Source organism: Leopardus geoffroyi, chromosome B3, assembly GCF_018350155.1.
Source record: "Leopardus geoffroyi isolate Oge1 chromosome B3, O.geoffroyi_Oge1_pat1.0, whole genome shotgun sequence".
Classification (NCBI taxonomy): domain Eukaryota; kingdom Metazoa; phylum Chordata; class Mammalia; order Carnivora; family Felidae; genus Leopardus; species Leopardus geoffroyi.
This window is the reverse complement of record NC_059337.1, coordinates 88,369,954-88,392,758: the sequence shown is the minus strand read 5'-3', so window position 1 is coordinate 88,392,758 and position 22,805 is coordinate 88,369,954. Positions and strand designations below refer to the sequence as shown.

The window sequence follows — 22,805 nt, the reverse complement described above, 5'->3', positions numbered from 1 at the left end:
TTAACACTACCTTAATTTTTGGTGTGAAAGTGTATCTTTTAAACGGCTCATTTAAATTAGAAAAAAGAACAATCTGACAAAGAGAATTTAATACTTACCCAATTATCATGTGCTTTTTTCTCATGGGAGATAATCTGAAAAAGAAATTCATTAAAATACTACTGGTTTTCTTTGGTAAAAAATCTCACACTACCACTATGATTTAGTACACAATTCATAAACTCGAAAATAACTCCAGCATCTCTGAAAGTCAGTAACATTTTTTTTTTTTAATTTTTTTTTTTCAATGTTTATTTATTTTTGGGACAGAGAGACAGAGCATGAACGGGGTAGGGGCAGAGAGAGAGGGAGACACAGAATCAGAAACAGGCTCCAGGCTCTGAGCCATCAGCCCAGAGCCTGACGCGGGGCTCGAACTCCCGGACTGCGAGATCGTGACCTGGCTGAAGTCGGACGCTTAACCGACTGCGCCACCCAGGCGCCCCCCAGTAACATTTTTAAAGCAAATTTTCATATACACATGACTACTCTATCACATTTTTAAAACAAAAACTGAATGTAAAGACAATTTTTGTCTAGTATATTTTTGTTTTATGCAAAAATCAACTACAATGAGTTGCTGACTAAGAGATAATTAGTCCAAGTAAATATGAGACTCCAGTGCTGATATATGTTTATTTATTTACTTAATCCATATTCCCAAAGAAGCAGGAGACATGCCAATTTTAAACAATTTTAAAACATGGCAATTTTAAACTCTTGGGGCACCTTTGTGGCTGGGTCAGTGGAGCATCCAACTTTGGCTCAGGTCATGATCTCACAGTTTGTGAGTTTCAGCCCCACACTGAGCTCGCTTCTACCGGCCTGTGAGCGCAGAGCCCACCTCAGATCCTCTGTCCCCCTCTCTTTACCCCTCCCCTGCTTGTACTCTCCCCCAAAGTAAATTTTTTTAAATAATAAATAAATAAGTAAATAAACAAACAAACAAGTATTTTATTTCAGAACACTTGGCTCCCTATAAATGTTCCACAGCCACATGCAAAACCTCAAGAGACGTGGTACAACTATCAAGTAACTATACTCTTGCATCAAAACAGAGATACCAATTCGAACAAATCAGAATTGTTTAATACACACACACACACACACACATATACCTGCCCTTGATAAGAATGAATGGTTCTCTCCAATTCTTCTTCAAGATCTTTGGCTCGCTTTCTACAAGGAATAATCATTCTACTATTAACATGTACTAAGAAATGACAGAACACACTATGTCTACTGAAAATATTAATTAAAACACCTAGAGTGTTTAATATAAAAATAACTCCAGAACTCCACACTAATCACCTTTAAGACGTTCTAAAGTAGTATATTTTTTCCTAATATAATTTTAATATTAATTATGCTTTAAGAGTACTACTACTTGGGTTTACCTAAAACCAAAGGTTATGCCAAGATTTATATGGTATATTGGTTTGTTTTTATTACTAAGAAGCATGCACTTGGAAGAATTATTCAGATGTCTGTAATCTTAACAGAACTCTAGGAAATTAAAAGTCTCTGTGAAATAAAATGTTACTTACTACCTTTATACAACTAATAAGATAATTCCTTCTTTTGGACAAAATCCAAGTTTACTCTTCCTAATGTAAAATTAAATATCACAACTATTTGGGATACTGCTAAAACTTGCCCCTTATTTTCTCTAGGTTTTCTATGATTTCCACAGAACTAATGACAAATGAACAAGGGAAAAACTAGACTTATCAATACTTCAGAAGTGGCTCACTCTTCTCTTTGAGGCATACTTCTCAAATTCATTAATATTGTATATATTCTTCCCCATTAGAACCAAAGAGGAAAGACCTTGAAATTAATGGATATTCATAAATTTCTTGATATTAACATAATAGGATTTCCCTATTTTAATGCGAGAGATTTAAAATCATGTACACTGAAAGGAAACATTTCTCCTTTTTATATTTTCTGTATAATTACATAATAAAGCAAGATATACAAATGAAAAATAATGACAAATATCTTGGGTTTATTTGGGGGAGCTGCCTTATTATTTTTTCTAGTATTAGGTTTCTGGATACCCTCCCCACCTGAAAAAGAAAAGAGTGAAAAATATTCAATACCTATAGGTCTCCAGCTCTTCAGCTGCATGACTGATCTTTTCATCTGCTTTGGAAAGTTTCTCCTCTTTCTCTAATCGGTAATTTTCCTCTACTGTTAATTTCCTTGAAACAAAAAGTGTTTTGTTTTGTTTTTTACTGTATGTCATAAGATAATCAATTATATCTTTTTAATAATATCACAACTGGTGCGTCTCATAAAACAATTTGCATAAGACCACTAAAAACATCACATGCAAGAAAAAAAAAGTAGCTGCATAAATATTCCTGGTGTGGAAATTAATATAAATTCAAATTATAAACCACCTTGTCTAATATAGTATTATTAACACAAAAGATTCAAGAGTTTTCTATAAGACTTTTATCATGAAAATAAGATCAAAAGTAAATATTAGTAAAAACTATCATGACTATATATTATTTATCAAGCCTTCTTGTATAAAGCAGCGTGACATTTATTAGACAAGAAGTCACCAAGTAATAAACTGAATTTCAATAATTTTTAAATTGGTTGTTAAGTTGTTAACACGGTGATTAAGCTTCTAAGACAGTTTACACGCATTTAAAAAAAAAAATTATAATGAACCCAAAGTAAATAAAAGTAGTACTAGTAGTCCTATCTACTACTTTTAGTTCTTTTAATAAAAACAGCTAACTTACTGAGCCATTAGCATGTGCCAGAAATTGTTCTTAGACTTTTACATGTATTACTACCCTATGTAATTATCACAACAGCTCTATAAAAAGGGAAAGGAAACACAGAAAAACTAAATAAGTGAACATAGGCATAGAGCTAGCAAGTAGTGACTCCATTATACTCTATTACCCCTGTGTTTCACATGGTATCATCAGTAACACTGGTCCCTCAAGAAATACTGAACACCACAGGAAAACACATATGGAGTCCTAAATGTGAATGTCTCCCCCTCTTCACGAACTTTGGGGAAGAACATGACAAACTATTGAAGAAATCCTACATGGTAGCAGTAAATGTTTTATATTCCATAAACTACATTACCAATTGCTAAGAAATTACTCCCTAGGTCAATCGTTTCATAGGGTTAGAAGAAAATAAGTCATCTCCTCAGAAAAAGCATCAAAGTATGATGGGCTTGGATATGGAAGGAAGTGTGTTTTTACAAACCCTAGATTAAAAAAATGGCCAGAATTGTCTGCTGTAGAGAGGTAAAGTCTATGAACCTCCCCTTGAATTTGGATAGATTCATTAATGATGAAAATGGCATTATAAAAGAAGCCTGATGATATGATCAAAAAATAATGACATCTTACTTCACATATCTAAAGCAACATATCAAACTTGTATGCTATACTATTTCACTTCTCTCCAATATTTGAGTGATGAATGTTTTAATTTAAATGTAAGAATGGAATACACAGTATTTTGGAAAATTGAAGATATTTCAAATTAATGAATTGATGAAATCACAATGTGAACAACACATACAGGATTCTATTCAGTGTCCCATCCTTGCTCTTGAATATCTACAGAAAACACCTTTTTTTTTTAATTTTAAATATTCCTCATCAGAATTCTATCATCAACCATGTATTTTTATTTTGTTCAAAAGATATACTCAGAAGTATTCCTTTCACCTCAAAATAATCCCATTTGTATCCAAATTTTACTTATATCTTTCATCCTAACCTAAAAAGGGTGCACGCCTAAGTTTACTGAAAGAAGCCATGAGTCATCCACTCTATAGCTCTTCCATTTAGTCAAGTTTATTTTTCTTTCATATCCTGGGCAGTCCCAACTGGCCCAGAAGTCCGTGATGAACAGCAAGTTTTTGATTTTTAATGGATTCCAAAGAATAATTAAGTATACAGGCTGGCAATGACAGAGCTTAACAAATCCCCCATCATCCTGATGGCAATGGAATGTTGGTATTTTCTACCAGTTTCCAAATATATAAAACAGAATCTCATTCCCACTACTTATGTTCTATAAAGTCATCCCAAATCCTAAATTAGCAAATGCTGAACCATTGCTCTTAAAGGAAACAGAGTTAGGTTTCTGGGTGCTCTGTTCACAGCATTTTCATCAACCCACCAACATGTAACCCTGTGTTCTGTTTTTCAGTTTAAAGATACCTTATTTAACATATATTGTTGGTTCATTACTAATGAACTCACAGCCAACAGCATTATAACTCAGGCTGAACATAGCTTCTCTGACACATGTGCTGTCTCTATAAGACACATCACAGTCTTCTTGCACTTAGGAACACTAAACAGCATTTTAGCATGATACCTGGGGATCATTTTAAAACAGCTAAATCAAAAATAAATAAATAAATAAAATAATAAAATAAAATAGATAAATCACCAACAAAAAGCACAAAAATGTGGCATTACATATAGTGCAAAAAAGGACACTTGTTTACAAAATGAGAGCTGAAATAAGAAGGAAGACTGGGAACATACACACTGGGAGATTCAAATTTCTTGCTATTCTGTGCATGTCTGAGAATGACCACTAAAGCTCCTGAGTACTGGTTTTAGGATAAAAATAAGTTTTCATTGGTTCAGGTCATGATCTCATGGCTCATGAGTTTGAGCCCCGCGTCAGGCTATTTGCTGTCTGCTTGTAGCCTAGAGCCTGCTTCAGATTCTGTGTCTCTCTTGCTCTCTCTCTCTGCCCCTCCTCTGCTCACACTCTCTCTCAATAATAAATTTTTTAAAAAATTAAAAATAAGTTTTCATGGGGCACCTGGGTGGCTTAGTTAAGTGTCCTACTCGTGATTTCCACTCATGGTCAAGAGATCAAGTGGTGAGTCAGGCTTTGCGCTGGTCATGGAGCCTGCTTAAGAGTCTTTCCCTCTCCCTCTGCCTAACCGCCATATGGATACACACACAAGCACGCTTTCGCTCTCTCAAAAAAAAAAAAAAAATACAGGGGCGCCTGGGTGGCTCAGTCGGTTAAGTGGCTGACTTCGGCTCAGGTCATGATCTCGTGGTCCGTGAGTTCGAGCCCCGCGTCGGGCTCTGTGCTGACAGCTCAGAGCCTGGAGCCTGTTTCAGATTCTGTGTCTCCCTCTCTCTGACCCTCCCCCGTTCATGCTCTGTCTCTGTCTCAAAAATAAATAAACATTAAAAAAAAATTTTTTTAAAATACAAAGTTTACACAAGTAGGCGAACTTGCAAATACAGAATCTATACATGATGAAGATCAACTGTAATAACTTTCATTAAAGGGGCTTGAAATTATATTAATTAAATCAAGGAACATTTTATTTCCTTTTATGATGAAAAATATGTCCTATAGTAGTATTTGAAAATCTGGAGTCTCCAGATAGATATCTTAACAGTCGTTTGTGCATCTATGCATTTAGAGATCAGTACACACATGCACAGAAATCTCTCAATCCAATATATAAAAGTACTAAACATATCTATTCATATACTCAACAAACATTTATTGAATAACTACCATGTGCCAAGACATAATATTAGGCACTGGAAATACCGAAGAAAAGAGAATAAAGTAATTCTCTTACGGAGTTGACATTTAATGTTGGGGGGGGGGGGGGAGGCCAATAAATTGTCAGAGGACTTTAAGGGCTATGAAGAAAAATAAAGCAAGATAAGGGATAAGGGAATTGCAGGTATTATCTTAGTTAGGGTAGCCAGGGAAGGAGTCTCTGAAGCAACATATGAGCCTAGATCCAAATGAAATGAAGGATTCAACCTTATACAGGGGAATGCCAGTCCAAGAAAAGGAGCAAGTACAAAAGGCCCTGAGGTATAGATGTGCTTGGCATACTAATGATCATCAAGACCAGTGTGGCTGGAGGGTAATGAAGGAAAACTAAAATGAATAAGCTAAAATTAAAGAGATAACCAGCAAAAAAAAAAAAAAAAAAAAGAGGTAGACAAAGGTCAGATCTTACAGAGTCTTGTAGGCCATGTAAAAGCTTTGGATTAAATTCTCACTGTGATATGAAGGCACCTGGGAGTTTGCAAACAAGACTGTGACAACACCCATACTTTATGCTTCAGAAGGGTCATGCCACTGAAAACAACTATGCAGGAGGTCGAGTGGAAAGAGACTATTTATGAGGCTACGACAATAAACCAGGCACTAACTGATGATGGTTTAGATCAGGGTCTAGTAGGGAAGGTAGTAAAAAATGGTCAGATTCAGAATAAAAAGTATTTCAAGATCAAGTAACCTTCTTAAAAATGAACTGATGAAATATTACCCAATCATAAATTGAGCGCTCTGAGTATCACATAAGCTGCATATGCATTAAACTATTTTACTTGCCATACAGTGGAGATATGAACAAAATCTTTATTACCTGTGAAGTGTCATTTCATTTTCTTGATACAGTTCAGTCATTACTTTAAGTTTCTGCTGAAGCTTTTGATTCTCGTTTTCAAATTGTGTATTTTCTGACTGCAAAGATGCTTGTTCAGTCTGGAGATTTTTAATACATTCTATAGAAAATTTTTAAAAATCATAATTAAAGGAGTAAATATTTCTAGATGCACATTCACATTTTATAAAGATAAAAATTAGCAAAAAATAATAAATTATTCATAAATTCTTTCCAACAACAGAAAGTTTATAAGGGATTTTGTTCACCTAAATGCTTTTTAATATTTTAATTAAAGAACTATATAAACTGTTATAATTTTTTTTTTTTTTTACTCCAAGATTTCCCAAAACCTTCAATATTCTATTTCTAGCATTTAATTGTCAGTTAGGAAACCAAAAAATAGTAAAATTTCTCAAGAAAGTTTTGGAGATGAGAGTTCTGAAGGGAAATATTTTAGTTCAACATTTCCTATGAAACTACTTAAACATGATGAACGCCTATTTTTATCTCATAAAAAGTGTACTAGTTAATAACTTAACTTCTAGCCAGCCCTCCTTTTAAGCAAAATTTGGATATATGTAACAGGTCAGGCCAGAAATTTGGATCTTCTGATAAGAAATCCTACAAAATCATGCTAGCTTAATCCAGATCAAGATTGGAGAGGTACACCTGGATGGCTCAGACAGTTAAATGTCAGACTTTGGCTCAGATCATGATTTGGTGGTTCATGGGTTTGAGCCCGACATTGGGCTCGGTGCTTGGGATTCTCTCTCTCTCCCTGCCCCTCCCCCACCTCAAAATAAATAAATAAACTTAAAAAAAAAGATTGGGGAGAAAAATACCAGTTTTAGCTTGTTAACTGCTAACCCACCTAAAAGAACTATCTAGGAAAACAAAAAATAACAATTCTAAATAATGAATGCTATATAATTAGTACATCAATTGTTTTTATTTTTTATTTTTGTTAAATTTTTTTTTAATGTTTATTTATTTTGAAGGAGAGAGAGACAGAGTGCGAGCAGGGGAGGGACAGAGAAAAAGAGGGAGACACAGAATCCAAAGTAGGCTCCAGGCTCCGAACTGTCAGCACAGAGCCCAATGTGGGGCTTGAACTACGAACCACGAGATCATGACCCGAGTGAAAGTTGGATGCTTAACCGACTGAGCCACCCAGGTACCCCCATCAATTGTTTTTAAAACCTCATTTCTCTTCCAACATCATAACCCCACCTTCTGAATTCCTCTAAAATTGAAATGCCATCTCCCAAAACATGTGTATGAATCATCACCACAAATCTTTTTTTTTTTTTTTTTTTTAAAGTAGGCTCCATGCCCAAGGTGGGGCTTGAACTCAACCTGAGGTTAAGAGTTGCATGCTTTACTGACTGAGCCAGTCAGGTACCCCCACCACAAATCTTAATACAGGACAAAACTTACTCTGTTTCAAAATCACAAAATCATACTAACATACATTAAAATTTTAGTAATGGCATACTACTTATTCTAATGGTATATAATTATTCATCTATTAATTAAACATATATATCAAAAGGATAGCTTAAAATAAATATGCTACCAATAAATGATTTTAATGTCACACCTGGTCTTTCCACAGAAATTTTTAAATCTACATCAGAAGAAATCTGTCAACCCAGGCTTTAAACCATTGCCAAGAACTGTCATATAACAGACATTACTGTTGAATATCATGTGGTAAAACTGGATCATAGGGATGATCTTATAAAAGTTAATAGTTTTAATTTACTACTTTTTAATATCTAAAACCATGTTACACATACAACACTGAAATTCAAAGGTAAGTAGAGTTTTACATGTTTTTTTAAATAATTTCATTAGTTAAGATTGGAGAGGGGTGCCTAGATGGCCCAGTCAGTTGAGCGTCTGACTTTTGGTTTTGGATCAGGTCATGATCAGGTTTGTGGGTCGAGCCACGAGTTGGGCTCTACACTGACACTGTGGAGCTTACTTCGGATTCTCTCCCTCTCTCTCTCAAAATACATAAATTAACTTTAAAAAATAAATAATTTCATTATTTTTATTTCATATGGATATGGAAGAAACTGATAGGACTTTACCAACAACAAAAAACTTAGTACTAATTTTTCACAAATTAGAAATAAAAGTCAAAAAAACAATCAAATTGGACCTTTGCATAACTGATTCAATTAATAGTACCTTTCTGCAAAAGTACCTTTATTTAGAAAGACTTTAAAAGTATACAGATATCCTACCTGTAAGCTCTTCCTTTGTCTTATCTGCTTCAGATAATTGAATGTAAATTTGGTTTCTTTCTCCTTCTAAGGTTTTTAAAGATGCATTTAACTTTAGAGAATGGGAAAAGGAAAAAAACAACATTAATCAGTTATTCCAAAAAAGGAAAAACAAAAAATCTCAATATATCATTCCAACCTTTTAAAGTTCTATTACTTTGATGAAATGATCACCTAGAATGCAATAACCAACAATGCAGATTCCATCTCGAAAAGTTAACAAAGTGATTAGTAGTCGTAAATGTCAAAAGAGAGGTAGAGAAGATCAGTGTCCCATCCTTAAAAAGTGGCTATTTTCATTCCATTTACCTTCAACCCATAAATTTTAATTAAAGTAACCTTCAAACTACAGTACCACAACTTCAAATAGATCAGTAAAGATCAAGATACCACTACTATGATGCAAAAGAAAAGGGATAAACCAGAAGAAAATGGACCAAGCATTTACTTCTCAAATTCGGATATGGGGCAACAGGAATAGGAAAATGCTAAGACCAGAGAAAGAAGAATGTTCAGACAGAAATATGAAAAAAAATATGCTAAACATTTTTTATTTATTCCTTATCTTAAAATATTTGTGCAGACCTTAAAATTTTTTATTATGATAAATTCTAAAAATAACAATATGAATTTCTAAAGTTATTATAAAAAGAAAAAAGCAACTGATAAAGAAAATTCTGCTCACTTTGGAAAATTTGGAATCACTTCTATGGTAACTATAAAACAGACTTTTTAAAATAGTTACTAAGGACATATGGCTTTAATCCAAATTCTATTTCTTTTCTCTATCTTTATATTTATATAGTAATGCAAACCTTAGCAGCATGAATCAGTTTCTTCAAAGCTCCTTTTGGTTGATTATCTATAGTAAAAAATAAAAACAACATTAAATTGGGAAAATAGTGCCATGCCACAAGAGACATCCAAATGATTTTACTAGTTCATGCAACTAGAGCCTTGTAATCTCTATTCTTGCTACAATAAGGAATTTGAAATAAGGCAGAATGGCCTTGGACATGCTCCCAAGAAGATAAACAAAAAAGCACTGCAAGTACCATAATATTGTCAAACAGATTCTTCACGACTCTCTCTAGAAACAAGTTTGTAACAAGAATCTGGTATTCACCCAATACAGTCCACCGTCTCAACTATTCTTAGGATCCTTCAGCATATAAAATATAAGTGGAATTATACTCCAAATTAAAATAACAATAAACGAGCATGCATTTTCTATTACAAAAAGAATTGCTTCTTGCAAGACAAAGCAGAAGTAAAAAAGTACAAACAGAACCAACCGTATGGGACTGTAATTTTCTTCCAAGCATTAATGCTATCATCAAAGAAAAATTTTTTAAAAATCATACCTTCTGTTCCTTAATACAGGTGTTAATATGTAAGGGGTAGAGAGAGAAAAAAGAGAAAGGTCACAAAAGTCAGAAGAGCTACCACGGGGAGAAACTAGTGAAAGATGCACAAAACACTTCTGTACTCTTTTTGCAACTTCCAATGAATCTGTAATCATGTCAACGTAAAATTCTCTTTTCAAGTCAAAGGAATTGGTTTGAAAATACAGGGAGCAGCTACAGTGAACCTAACTCCTGCCTGAGTTTCCAGACCACAACCAGCAATGGTGATAACAATTTGGGGTGGCCAAGATTAAAGTACTGAGCCATCTAATTAATACAAACTATCCTCAGGCATTCACCAATATAACACTCATTTTTCAAACTACCCACCATCCACCCAATTAGCAGACATGGCAGGAAAAATAGGCCCTGAAATGATTATGATGCAATGTGAAAATCGCTATAATGAGGATTTGTACAACATATAAAAAGAACAGGAAGGAAAGAGGCTGTAAGTCTGTCTGAGGAGATGGAGAAAGATTACTGAAAAAGCTGTATCCCAACTGAAGCTTAACAATAAGGAACGGTGTGAGAGGGACAGAGTATTAGAGACAAATGGAGAAGATGTGCCAAACGAGAATTGTATAAAGAACATGGTACACATAGGAAACTAAAAGCAAATACAAGAGCTACTTATCATTTTTAGCAAAAGAGGATGAATCACGACTTCATACCCAACTGCATACCATTTTCTGATTCACTCTTCATTTCCAATTCCAAGTTATCATCATTTGTTAGGTCTTCTCCAAGCACAGCAGACCAATCTTTCATCTTTATCAAACGTTCAGTCAGAGACTTGACATTTAGTAAAGAGAGAAAAACAGAAAGAGGAGGTAATAACGCCATTTGCTAACTGATTTACAACTTCTGAATGTGTAGTTACAGTTTAAAAATCAATCTACATAGATAACAGTACATGACCTCTTATTCACCAGCTGATATTGAGACATATACTCTGAAAAACTATAATATTTATTGACTATTAAACTCTGCAAGTTAAAAACCACACTTGGTTATTCCTAAATCAAATACGATACTGGATAATGGTCCATTTTTGCTAAATATACTGCCTGACTATAAAGTAACAAAATATTTACTATATTACATTCTTTCCATACCACAAATAACAGTAGCCATTAACCAAACAGTAAATTTTGTGTGAGGTCAAACACCTGCAAGTGAGGTACATGATATATAAAAAGAACACAGGCGAGCCTGGGTTCTATCATAAAATAGAACCTAAACTGGTACATTACAGGTCTTCCAACAGTACTTTTTTGATTTTCTTGAATAAATAAAGAATTTTCATTGTAAATAATGAAATGACTATGCCATATATTTCTGTGGAAGGACCCACCTAAAAACCCACTCTGCTCTGTAATTTCTACCCTTTGATCTGTCCCTCTTGAGAGTTCCAGGCAAAAATAACATGGCCTAAAGCTTTGAGTAGAGCTTGAGATTAGCACCTCATTCTTATTCTGCTTAGGAAGAATCTCAAGTTCTTTAGTAGAGTAAGTTTAGGGAAAAAATAAAAGAACATGCCAAATCATGAAAACAACTAAAGCTGGAATCTTCAAAAAATTCATAGCAACAATGTAAAGAGGATAAATGAATAGGTTTCAAGACGGCAATGTTCACTTCACTGCATAGATTACAGAATGTTAGTTTTATATCTTATTACTTGATACTCACACCTGAGTATGTTTGCAGCTTGAAAGCATAAGATTTAAAAGAGAAGGCAGGAAAAAGGGCTAGAAAGGGCAAATAAGGAGTAAGGAAAAGTGAACAAATCCTAAAAGTAAAAATAAGTTACCATATTCTTATTAGAGTCAAGTTTCAATTAGACTTATTTTTTGAAAAGTATTTATCTCCGTGAGAGTACATACAATAGCTAATCTAGGTATTACAGATATTCAGCCAATACATATAACTTCATCTGTCCAATTTCTAAAATTCTTTCCAACCTCTTTTTATCAAAAGAAACAGATGGCAGTCTAAAAGACAAAGGTAAAATCCATTATTCTTTTTTCTCTTCACTCAATACCTAGGCTAAAATACAAAGGAAAGGACAAAAAGGACATACAGAATGTTGATATATAGACTACAAATCTAAAAGTCTTCAAGGAGCATTTGGGAGCAAGATGATAATATCAGTACAAATTAAAATGAATGCCCAAGAAGTACACACCCTCTAATTTGACCAAATAAATTATAAAAATAAAAGTTTCAAAAAACAAAAATTTTCAAATTTCAGAATTAGTATAACATTCTAGCTGCCTCAGTCACTAAAACCAGAAGGCCCATTTACCTTGATCTGATTTTCTTTATCATACAGAACTTGCTCTGCATATGCTTTGGACTCTTCAAATGTTATTTTCTGTTTATTAAGTTGACCCACTTGTTCTTTCCATTCTTCAGCTTCTTGTAAAAGCTAAAATTCAAACCCAACCAAGAAAAAAAAAGCAACTTGTTATTTTTCATTCTTAGGTGTGAATGAATTTATTTATATATACATACATGATTTTTTTTAATTTTTTTTTAACATTTATATATTTTTGAAAGACACAGAGAGAAGGAGCACTAGTGGGGATACGCAGAGAGAGAGAGAGAGAGAGAGGGAGACATAGAATCTGAAGCAGGCTCCAGGCTCTGAGTTGTCAGCACAAAGCCCAATGTGGAGCTCAAACCCACAAACTGTGAGATCATGACCTGAGCTGAAGTCGGACGCTTAACCAACTGAGCCACTCAGGTGCCCGTAGGTATAACTTTAATAGATGTTATACGACACAATGTGTTGCTGAGAAGGGAAGGAGAGGGTTAGACAGGAGGAAAGAAGGGAAGGAAGGGTGGGGTCCTGTTTTCAAAGAACTTTCAAGAGGGGTAATGTAAAATAAGAGACACTTAAATATTGTTCAACTGATTTACATAATAAGTTTTTATTAAATAAGAGGTTTTTTGAGACATACATATGTTAGATTTGGTCATTTCTTACCATCCCTTAAATAATATATAACATGCCATAACTTATCTGTACTAAAATTTGTTTTTTAAATCGTGCTATTTTGTAGTTAGGATAACTGAACTTCCAGAGATACCATTAATATGGAATACATCAAATTCTGCATAAACATTCTTTTACTTAGTATATACTTTTATAGAAAAAATTTTCTGAACATGATACAAAAGGGAAGGATCGTTATAAAACACAGATTTGACTACATAACACTTAAAAACCTCACAAATCAAAAAATAACAAAATCTAAAAGCAAGTAACTAGAAAGGAACTCTTAAAAATATATGCGGCAAAGGATTAATAATCTTAAGATGCAAAGAGCTGTTAGAAGTCAAAAGAAAAATAAGAAAAAAAATGAATGAGCAAGCAATTCACAAAAGAAATGGCCCATAGAAATATAAAAGTCCAAATCTATTAAAACTTTAAAACTCTATTCTATCAAACAATAATTATTGGATTTCTCTGCAAAACTAAGGCATCTTTCCTAGCACAAGAAAACTAAATTTTTTCTATGCGTGTATAACACAGTAAGAGAACACCAACAGATTAAAAAAAAATGAGGATTTTCTTGAAGAAAAAACTTTGAATCTGGTTATTAGTGGACTCTAGTGAATGACTAAAGAAATTGCATACCCAGCATGCAGTCTTAAGAAGTTAGAGGAGTATATTAGAACATGGCATCAGTGAATGTAGGATAGTTTAAGAACTTGAGTGATTAAAAAGGAGTTAAATGAAAGTAGATGTAAAGAATAAGACAATCTAGGTGAAAATTTTTCAAGATAGAAAAGGTCAGTTTTGATTATAACAGCAAATTTAACACAGCATTTACGACCACTTTCTCCTGAAATCTACTAAGATAAGAATAAATTTACTAAAAGATTTAGGGGGGGGGAAAGAAGCATAAACCCACAAGAAAAAAAGAAAACAGGTGATGAAGAAAAAGGTAATTCTGGAAGTGGAAAGAAGAAAGAGATATAAGTATAGTAAGAAATACAGCAGAGCAGACAAATCTGAAATCTACATAGAAGATGGGAAAGTCCAAATGTAAGTTGACTTAATACAACCCAAAATGCTTAGAATTTGGAGGCACCAATACTAGGGCTATAAGTAGGATTGAAAAGAGGAAGACTGAAAGTTTATATAAAAAATGAAAAACAAAAAACAAAAAAACAGAAAGTCCCTGCACATACATACACATACATTTTGACTCTCCATCCATCCTTCCCACTCACCCATATCTCTCACGTGCATGTGCGCACACACACGCACACACATATACGTCTGGCAAAAGCCTAGAAGGTTATTTTCTGGAGAGGTAGAAAATGAAACTCTGGGACACGTGGCCCAGATGAAAGTGTGAGTAAAATATTGAAAACATAAAAGGATAAAGTAAAAGCTGACTTACTGGATAGTGACACACCAACAACCCCCACCTGTCTTAGATGCTTGCCACACTGTTGGCAAACAGGCTTATCCCTCTCAAACAGAAACTGTGGAGGAATTATCCCTGTGGAAAATGATCTTCAAATACCAACAACTGGGGATCTTCCAAGGAAAAACCCTAGCCAGATTACCCTACAGAACAGCCTCCCAGTAACACACACTGAGCTTCCAATTAGATATGAAGAGCTTCACTATCAAATGAGCAGACTGCCATGAATCACCTAATAACTGACTTTAAAAAGAAACTTAGTCGGGTGCTTGGGTGGCTTAGTCGGTTAAGCATCTGACTTTGGCTCAGTCATGCTCTCACGGTCTGTAGATTCGAGCCCTGCATCGGGATCTGTGCTGACAGCTCAGGACCTGGAGCCTGCTTCGGATTCTGTCCCTCCCTTGCTCATACTGTCTCTCTCTCTCTCTCAAAAATAAGCAAACATTAAAAAAAAAAAAGAAACTCACAGATAAAAGACATAGACCAAAACAGAAAATAAAGGAACTCAAAGTAAACAAAACAACTCAGGGAACTGAAAAACACTTCAAAAAAGAAAATAATAATAATAACAATATCCTCAGCAAGCTAAGACACGGCATCCATAAATGAAAAAAAGGCATAAGCAAAACAGGGGCACCTGGGTGGCTCAGTCGTTAAATGTCTGACTTCGGCTCAGGTCATGATCTGGAGGCTCAGGAGTTCGAACCCCGCATCAGGCACAGTTCTGACAGCTCAGAGCCTGGAGCCTGCTTCAGATTCTGTGTCTCCCTCTCTTTCTGCCCTTCCCCCCACTCGTGCTCTGTCTCTCTCAAAAATAAATAAAAACATTAAAAAAAAGAAAAGGCAAAAACAAAATAAAAAAGACCACTTACAATTGAAAAATATAGGAGAATAAGTCAACAAAACTTGCAAAGAAAGAAAACAAAGAGGACATCTTTTGGGGGTGGGGGCAGGGGAGAGTGCATGCATGCACACATACAAGCAGAGGAGGAGCAGAGACTGAAAGAGAGAGAGAGAGAGAGAGAGAGACAGAGTCTCAGGCAGACTCCACGCTCACTCAGCCTGAGCCTGACATGGGGCTCAATCCCAAGACCTTGGGGTCATGACCTGAGCCAAAATCAAGAGTCAGACACTCAACCAACTGAGGCACCCACACAGCCCAAGAGGACATATTTAAATAACTACTATATAATCATACAAAAAATCCCAGAAAAAGCATGAAATAATTTCCCAGAACTGAATCAAAACCAAGAGTTTCCATATTAAGAGTATGAAAAAAGACTCACACATCATCATGACATTTCAGAGAATTAGAAACAAGGAAAGATATAAAAGCTTCCTGGGATGGAACAGGTGGCTGGCTCAGTCAGTCCGTCCATCTGACTCTTGATTTTGACGTAGGCCATGATCTCACAGTTTTGAGATTGAGCCCTATGTCAGGCTCCAAGCTGATTCTCTTTTCCTCTCTCTGACTCTCTCAAAATAAATAAATATTTAAAATCTTTCAGGGAGGAAAAGAGCAGATCACAAAAAGATTCAGCAATCCAAATCTCATCTGACTTCTCAAAACCAATACTGGAAAGTGAAGACAATGGACCAATATCAAAATTTCAAGAAAAAAAACTTTTCCAATCCAGAAGATATCCAACCAAAATGTCAATAACCTTGAGAGAAGACATTCTTAGGCATGCAAAGTTTTTAAAAGTTACCTTCTATACCTATGTCTCAGGAAGCTAATCAAGAAAATTAACCACAAAAGAGCAAGTCTTGGATACAGGAAACAGAAGATCCAACACAGGAGAAAGACAAGGGAATAGATGGGAGTGAAGTGAAATCTCAGGACAACAGAATCATTAACAGACCTAGAGAAAAAGTTCCTATTGGACCAGGAGGATGGAAGGCCTCAGGAAGGATTGCTTCAAGAAAAAAATAAAATTAGTACATTAACAAAGCATTTGAATGCACAGTTATTCAGCATCTCCAGAAGACAGATCTCCATGGTATATAGGAAACAAAACTAACCCTAGAGCAAATAAAATTTTGGGTAAAACAGAACATGTAGTAAGAGCACATCACGTGGCTTAGCTATAACATTTAGAAAACTGTAAATAATGCAATCAAATGAAAAACTGTCCCATGGAAAAATTTGAACTGTATTGGGAGAATAGTGAGACAGTAAATATATGTGGGTGTGTGGGAGTATCTCTACATATGAAGAAGGAAGAAGCTAAATCCTCATTTGCTCTAACCACCAGAACTGCTTCTATCTTTAGGCCCCGGACCCATAGCTTCAATCATTCTCATGGATATTCGCTGCCTTCCTTCAGTCTGGCTTTAAGGAGTTGGTCCTAAATCCTATTTGCTGTGATTATTAAAATTTGCCCTGGCTCGTTTTCACTACTGGAGGAAAAAGGTAACAGGAGTATACACTTTTGCACCCTCTATAAAAGACATATCAAAGGATATTCAGGAGACTGTCCTCCTTTCCTGCTTTCCAGGGAAAGCCTAATCTTGCCCCCAGGATGGGTCAGTCATGAGTATGCCCAGAACATTTATAACTATGTAGTCACAGTTAAAGAGTCCCTACAGAGTACAAACCTGTTTCTGGCTTTCCTGAAGTTGGGAATTTTCACTCAAAGCATCTTTTATAGCTATCTTAAGTCGTTCTTCATTCATTTGAAATATTTTGAAGGTCGTTTTGGCCTAAGTAAAACACAACATATCAAGCTTATAGGAATTAATTTAATATTATAACTTTTTTATACATACTCCCTAAAACATGGAATTAAAGTAAAAAAAAAAAAACATGACAATATTAATAGGAAAGACAGTACAGGCTACCAGAAAAAACGCTACCAGGGTCCAGTCAAGGCTCTGCCACTACCTTGCCATGTGACCTTGGACAAATGATTTAGCCTCTTTTAACCTTTTATGTGCTTTCTAGCAAATTTTGTTAACTTTTTATTATCTGCTTCTTTTTTTTTAAATATGAAATTTATTGTCAAATTGGTTTCCATACAACACCCAGTGCTCATTCCAGAAGGTGCCCTCCTCAATAGCCATCACCCACCCTCCACTCCCTCCTACCCCCCATCAACCCTCAGTGTGTTCTCAGTTTTTAAGAGTCTCTTATGTTTTGGCTCCCTCTCTCTCTAACCTCTTTTTTTTTTCTTCCCCTCCCCCATGCACTTCTGTTAAGTTTCTCAGGATCCACATAAGAGTGAAAGCATATGGTATCTGTCTTTGTCTGTATGGCTTATTTCACTTACCATAACACTCTCCAATTCCATCCACGTTGCTACAAAAGGCCATATCTCATTCTTTCTCCTTGCCACGTAGTATTCCATTGTGCACATAACTACAATTTCTTTAACCATTCATCAGCTGATGAACATTTAGGCTCTTTCCATAATTTGGCTATTGTTGAAAGTGCTGCTATAAACATTGGGGTACAAGTGCCCCTATGCATCAGCACTCCTGTATCCCTTGGGTAAATTCCTGGCAGTGCTATTGCTGGGTCATAGGGTAGATCTATTTTTAATTTTTTGAGGAAACTCCACACTGTTGTCCAGAGTGGCTGCACCACTTTGCATTCCCACCAACAGTGCAAAAGGGTTCCCCTTTCTCCACATCCTCGCCAGCATCTATAGTCTCCGGATTGTTCATTTTAGCCATTCTGACTGGCGTGAGGTGATATCTGAATGTGGTTTTGATTTGTATTTCCCTGATGAGGAGCGATTTCATGTGCCTGTTGGCCATCTGGATGTCTTCTTTAGAGAAATGTCTATTCATGTTTTCTGCTCATTTCTTCACTACATTATTTGTTTTTCGGGTGTGGAGTTTGGTGAGCTCTTTATAGATTTTGGATACTAGTCCTTTGTCCGATATGTCATTTGCAAATATCTTTTCCCATTCCGTTGGTTGCCTTTTAGTTTTGTTGACTGCTTCCTTTGCAGTGCAGAAGCTTTTTATTTTCATGAGGTCCCAATAGTTCATTTTTGCTTTTAACTCCCTTGCCTTTGGGGATGTGTCGAGTAAGAAATTGCTGCGGCTGAGGTCAGAGAGGTCTTTTCCTGCTTTCTCCTCTAGGGTTTTGATGGTTTCCTGTCTCACATTCAGGTCCTTTATCCATTTTGAGTTTGTTTTAGTGAATGGTGTGAGAAAGTGGTCTAGTTTCAACCTTCTGCATGTTGCTGTCCAGTTCTCCCAGCACCATTTGTTAAAGAGACTGTCTTTTTTCCATTGGATATTCTTTCCTGCTTTGTCAAAGATTAGTTGGCTATACTTTTGTGGGTCTAATTCTGGGGTTTCTATTCAATTCCATTGGTCTATGTGTCTGTCTTTGTGCCAATACCATGCTGTCTTGATGATGACAGCTTTGTAGTAGAGGCTAAAGTCTGGGATTGTGATGCCTCCTGCTTTGGTCTTCTTCTTCAAAATTCCTTTGGCTATTCGGGGCCTTTTGTGGTTCCATATGAATTTTAGGATTGCTTGTTCTAGCTTTGAGAAGAATGCTGGTGCAATTTTGATTGGGATTGCATTGAATGTGTAGATAGCTTTGGATAGTATTGACATTTTAACAATATTTATTCCTACAATCCATGAGCACGGAATGTTTTTCCATTTCTTTATATCTTCTTCAACTTCCTTCATAAGCTTTCTATAGTTTTCAGCATACAGACCTTTTACATCTTTGGATAGGTTTATTCCTAGGTATTTTATGCTTCTTAGTGCACTTGTGAATGGGATCAGTTTCTTTATTTGTCTTTCTGTTGCTCCATTATTAGTGTCTAAGAATGCAACTGATTCCTGTACATTGATTTTGTATCCTGAAACTTCGCTGAATTCACGTATCACTCCTAGCAGACTTTTGGTGGAGTCTATCAAGTTTTCCATGTATAATACCATGTCATCTGCAAAAAAGTGAAAATTGACTTCATCGTTGCCAATTTTGATGCCTTTGATTTCTTTTTGTTGTCTGATTGCTGATGCTAACACTTCCAACACTCTGTTAAACAATAGCGGTGAGAGTGGCCATCCCTGTCGTGTTTGTGATCTCAGGGAAAAAGCTCTCAGTTTTTCCCCATTGAGGATGATGTTAGCTGTGGGCTTTTCATAAATGGCTTTTATGATGTTTAAGTATGTTCCTTCTATCCCGACTTCCTCGAGGGTTTTTACTAAGAAGGGATGCTGAATTTGGTCAAATGCTTTTTCTGCATCGATTGACAGGATCATATGGTTCTTATCTTTTCTTTTATTAATGTGATGTATCACATTGATTGATTTGCGAATGTTGAACCACCCTGCAGCCCAGGAATGAATCCCACTTGATCATGGTGAATAATTCTTTTTATATGCTGTTGAATTCGATTTGCAAGTATCTTATTGAGAATTTCTGCATCCATATTCATCAGGGATATTGGCCTGTAGTTCTTTTTTTGCTGGGTCTCTGTCTCATTTAGGAATCAAAGTAATGCTGGCTTCATAGAATGAGTCTTCATAGAATGAGGGAAGTTTTCCTTCCCTTTCTATTTTTTTGGAACAGTTTGAGAAGGATAGGTATTATCTCTGCTTTAAATGTCTGGTAGGATTCCCCAGAGAAGCCATCTGGTCCTGGACTCTTATTTGTTGGGAGATTTTGGATAACTGATTCAATTTCCTCACTGGTTATGGGTCTGTTCAAGTTTTCTATTTCTTCCCGTTTGAATTCTGGAAGTGTGTGGGTGCTTAGGAATGTGTCCATTTCTTCCAGGTTGTCCAATTTGTTGGCATATAATTTTTCGTAGTATTCCCTGATAATGGCTTGTGTGTCTGAGGGATTGGTTGTAATAATTCCATTTTCATTCATGATTTTATCTATTTGGGTCATCTCCCTTTTCTTTTTGAGAAGCCTGGCTAGAGGTTTATCAATTTTGGTTTTTTTTTTTTGTTTTTGTTGTTTTTTTTGTTTTTTTCAAAAAACCAACTCCTGGTTTCATTGATCTGCTCTACAGTTTTTGTAGATCCTATATTGTTTATTTCTGCTCTGATCTTTATTATTTCTCTTCTTCTGCTGGGTTTGGGGTGTCTTTGCTGTTCTGTTTCTATTTCTTTTAGGTGTGCTGTTAGATTTTGTATTTGGGATTTTTCTTGTTTCTTGAGATAGGCCTGGATTGCAATGCAGTTTCCTCTCAGGACTGCCTTCACTGCATCCCAAAGCGTTTGGATTGTTGTATTTTCATTTTCATTTGTTTCCATATATTTTTAAATTTCTTCTCTAATTGCCTGGTTCACCCATTCATTCTTTAGTAGTGTGTTCTTTAATCTCCATGCTTTTGGAGGTTTTCCAGACTTTTTCCTGCGGTTGATTTCAAGCTTCATAGCATTGTGGTCTAAAAATGTGCATGGTATGATCTCAATTCTTTTATACTTATGAAGGGCTGTTTTTTGACTCAGTATGTGATCTATCTTGGAGAATGTTCCATGTGCACTCGAGAAGAAAGTATATTCTGTTGCTTTGGGATGCAGAGTTCTAAATATATCTGTCAAGTCCATCTGATCCAATGTATCATTCAGGGCCCTTGTTTCTTTATTGATCCTGTGTCTAGATGATCTATCCAATGTTGTAAGTGGAATACTAAAGTCCACATTCTTATCAATAAGGTTGCTTATGTTTGTGATTAATTGTTTTATATATTTGGGGGCTCCCATATTCGGCACACAGGCATTTATCATTGTTAGCTCTTCCTGATGGATAGACCCTGTAATTATTATATAATGCCCTTCTTCATCTCTTGTTACAGCCTTTAATTTAAAGTCTAGTTTGTCTGATATGAGTATGGCTACTCCAGCTTTCTTTTGACTTCCAGTAGCATGATAGATAGTTCTCCATTCCCTCACTTTCAATCTGAAGGTGTCCTCAGGTCTAAAATGAGTCTCTTGTAGGGGCGCCTGGGTGGCGCAGTCGGTTAAGCGTCCGACTTCAGCCAGGTCACGATCTCGCGGTCCGTGAGTTCGAGCCCCGCGTCAGGCTCTGGGCTGATGGCTCAGAGCCTGGAGCCTGTTTCTGATTCTGTGTCTCCCTCTCTCTCTGCCCCTCCCCCGTTCATGCTGTGTCTCTCTCTGTCCCAAAAATAAATAAAACGTTGAAAAAAAAAAATTAAAAAAATAAATAAATAAATAAAATAAAATAAAATAAAATGAGTCTCTTGTAGACAACAATAGATGGATCTTGTTTTTTTATCCATTATGATACCCTATGTCTTCTGGTTGGAGCATTTAGTCCATTTGCATTCAGTGTTACTATTGAAAGCTATGGGTTTAGAGTCATTGTGATGTCTGTAGGTTTCATGCTTGTAGTGATGTCTCTGGTATTTTGTGGTCCTTGCAACATTTCACTCACAGAATCCCCCTTAGGATCTCTTGTAGGGCTGGTTTAGTGGTGATAAATTCCTTCAGTTTGTGTTTGGGAAGACCTTTATCTCTCCTTCTATTCTAAATGACAGACTTGCTGGATAAAGGATTCTCAGCCGCAATTTTTTGTTTATCACATTGAAGATTTCCTGCCATTCCTTTCTGGCCTGTGAAGTTTCAGTAGATAGGTCTGTCATTAATCTTATCGGTCTCCCTTTATATGTTAGAGCATGTTTATCCTTCGCTGCTTTCAGAAATTTCTCTTTATCCTTGTATTTTGCCAGTTTCACTATGATATGTCGTGCAGAAGATCGATTCAAGTTACGTCTGAAGGGAGTTCTCTGTACCTCTTCGATTTCAATGCCTTTTTCCTTTCCCAGATCAGGGAAGTTCTCAGCTATGATTTGTTCAAGTACACCTTCAGCCCCTTTCTCTCTCTTCCTCCTCTGGAATCCCTATTATACGGATATTGTTGCGTTTCATCACATCACTTAGTTCTCTAATTCTCCCCTCATACTCCTGGATTTTTTTATCACTTTTTCTCAGCTTCCTCTTTTTCCATAATTTTATCTTCTAATTCACCTATTCTCTCCTCTTCAATCTGAGCTGTGGTCGCCTCCATTTTATTTTGCACCTCATTTATAGCAATTTTTAGCTCCTCCTGTTTCTTAGTCCCTTGATCTCTGTAGCAACAGATTCTCTGCTGTCCTCTATGCTTTTTTCAAGTCCAGAGATTAATTTTATGACTATTATTTTAAATTCATGTTCCGTTATATTGCTTAAATCA

General features: G+C 35.7%; 1 protein-coding gene across 16 annotated transcripts in view; it reads right to left on the bottom strand.

Annotated features, from left to right (window-relative positions):
* MIA2 (MIA SH3 domain ER export factor 2) overlaps positions 1-22,805 on the bottom strand; it is a 111,230-nt gene that overhangs the window by 31,459 nt on the left and 56,966 nt on the right. For 13 of the 16 annotated variants that reach the window (XM_045450766.1, XM_045450771.1, XM_045450772.1 and 10 more), the window contains 9 exons: positions 17,225-17,329; positions 12,490-12,612; positions 10,856-10,976; positions 9,591-9,637; positions 8,737-8,827; positions 6,464-6,602; positions 2,145-2,246; positions 1,158-1,218; positions 99-134 (listed from right to left, as the gene is read on the bottom strand). In XM_045450766.1, the coding sequence (XP_045306722.1) occupies positions 99-134; positions 1,158-1,218; positions 2,145-2,246; positions 6,464-6,602; positions 8,737-8,827; positions 9,591-9,637; positions 10,856-10,976; positions 12,490-12,612; positions 17,225-17,329 (825 nt within the window). Of the gene's footprint in view, positions 1-98; positions 135-1,157; positions 1,219-2,144; positions 2,247-6,463; positions 6,603-8,736; positions 8,828-9,590; positions 9,638-10,139; positions 10,149-10,855; positions 10,977-12,489; positions 12,613-17,224; positions 17,330-22,805 lie in introns of all 16 variants that reach the window. The other 3 variants (XM_045450768.1, XM_045450770.1, XM_045450767.1) reach the window with 2 other exon arrangements.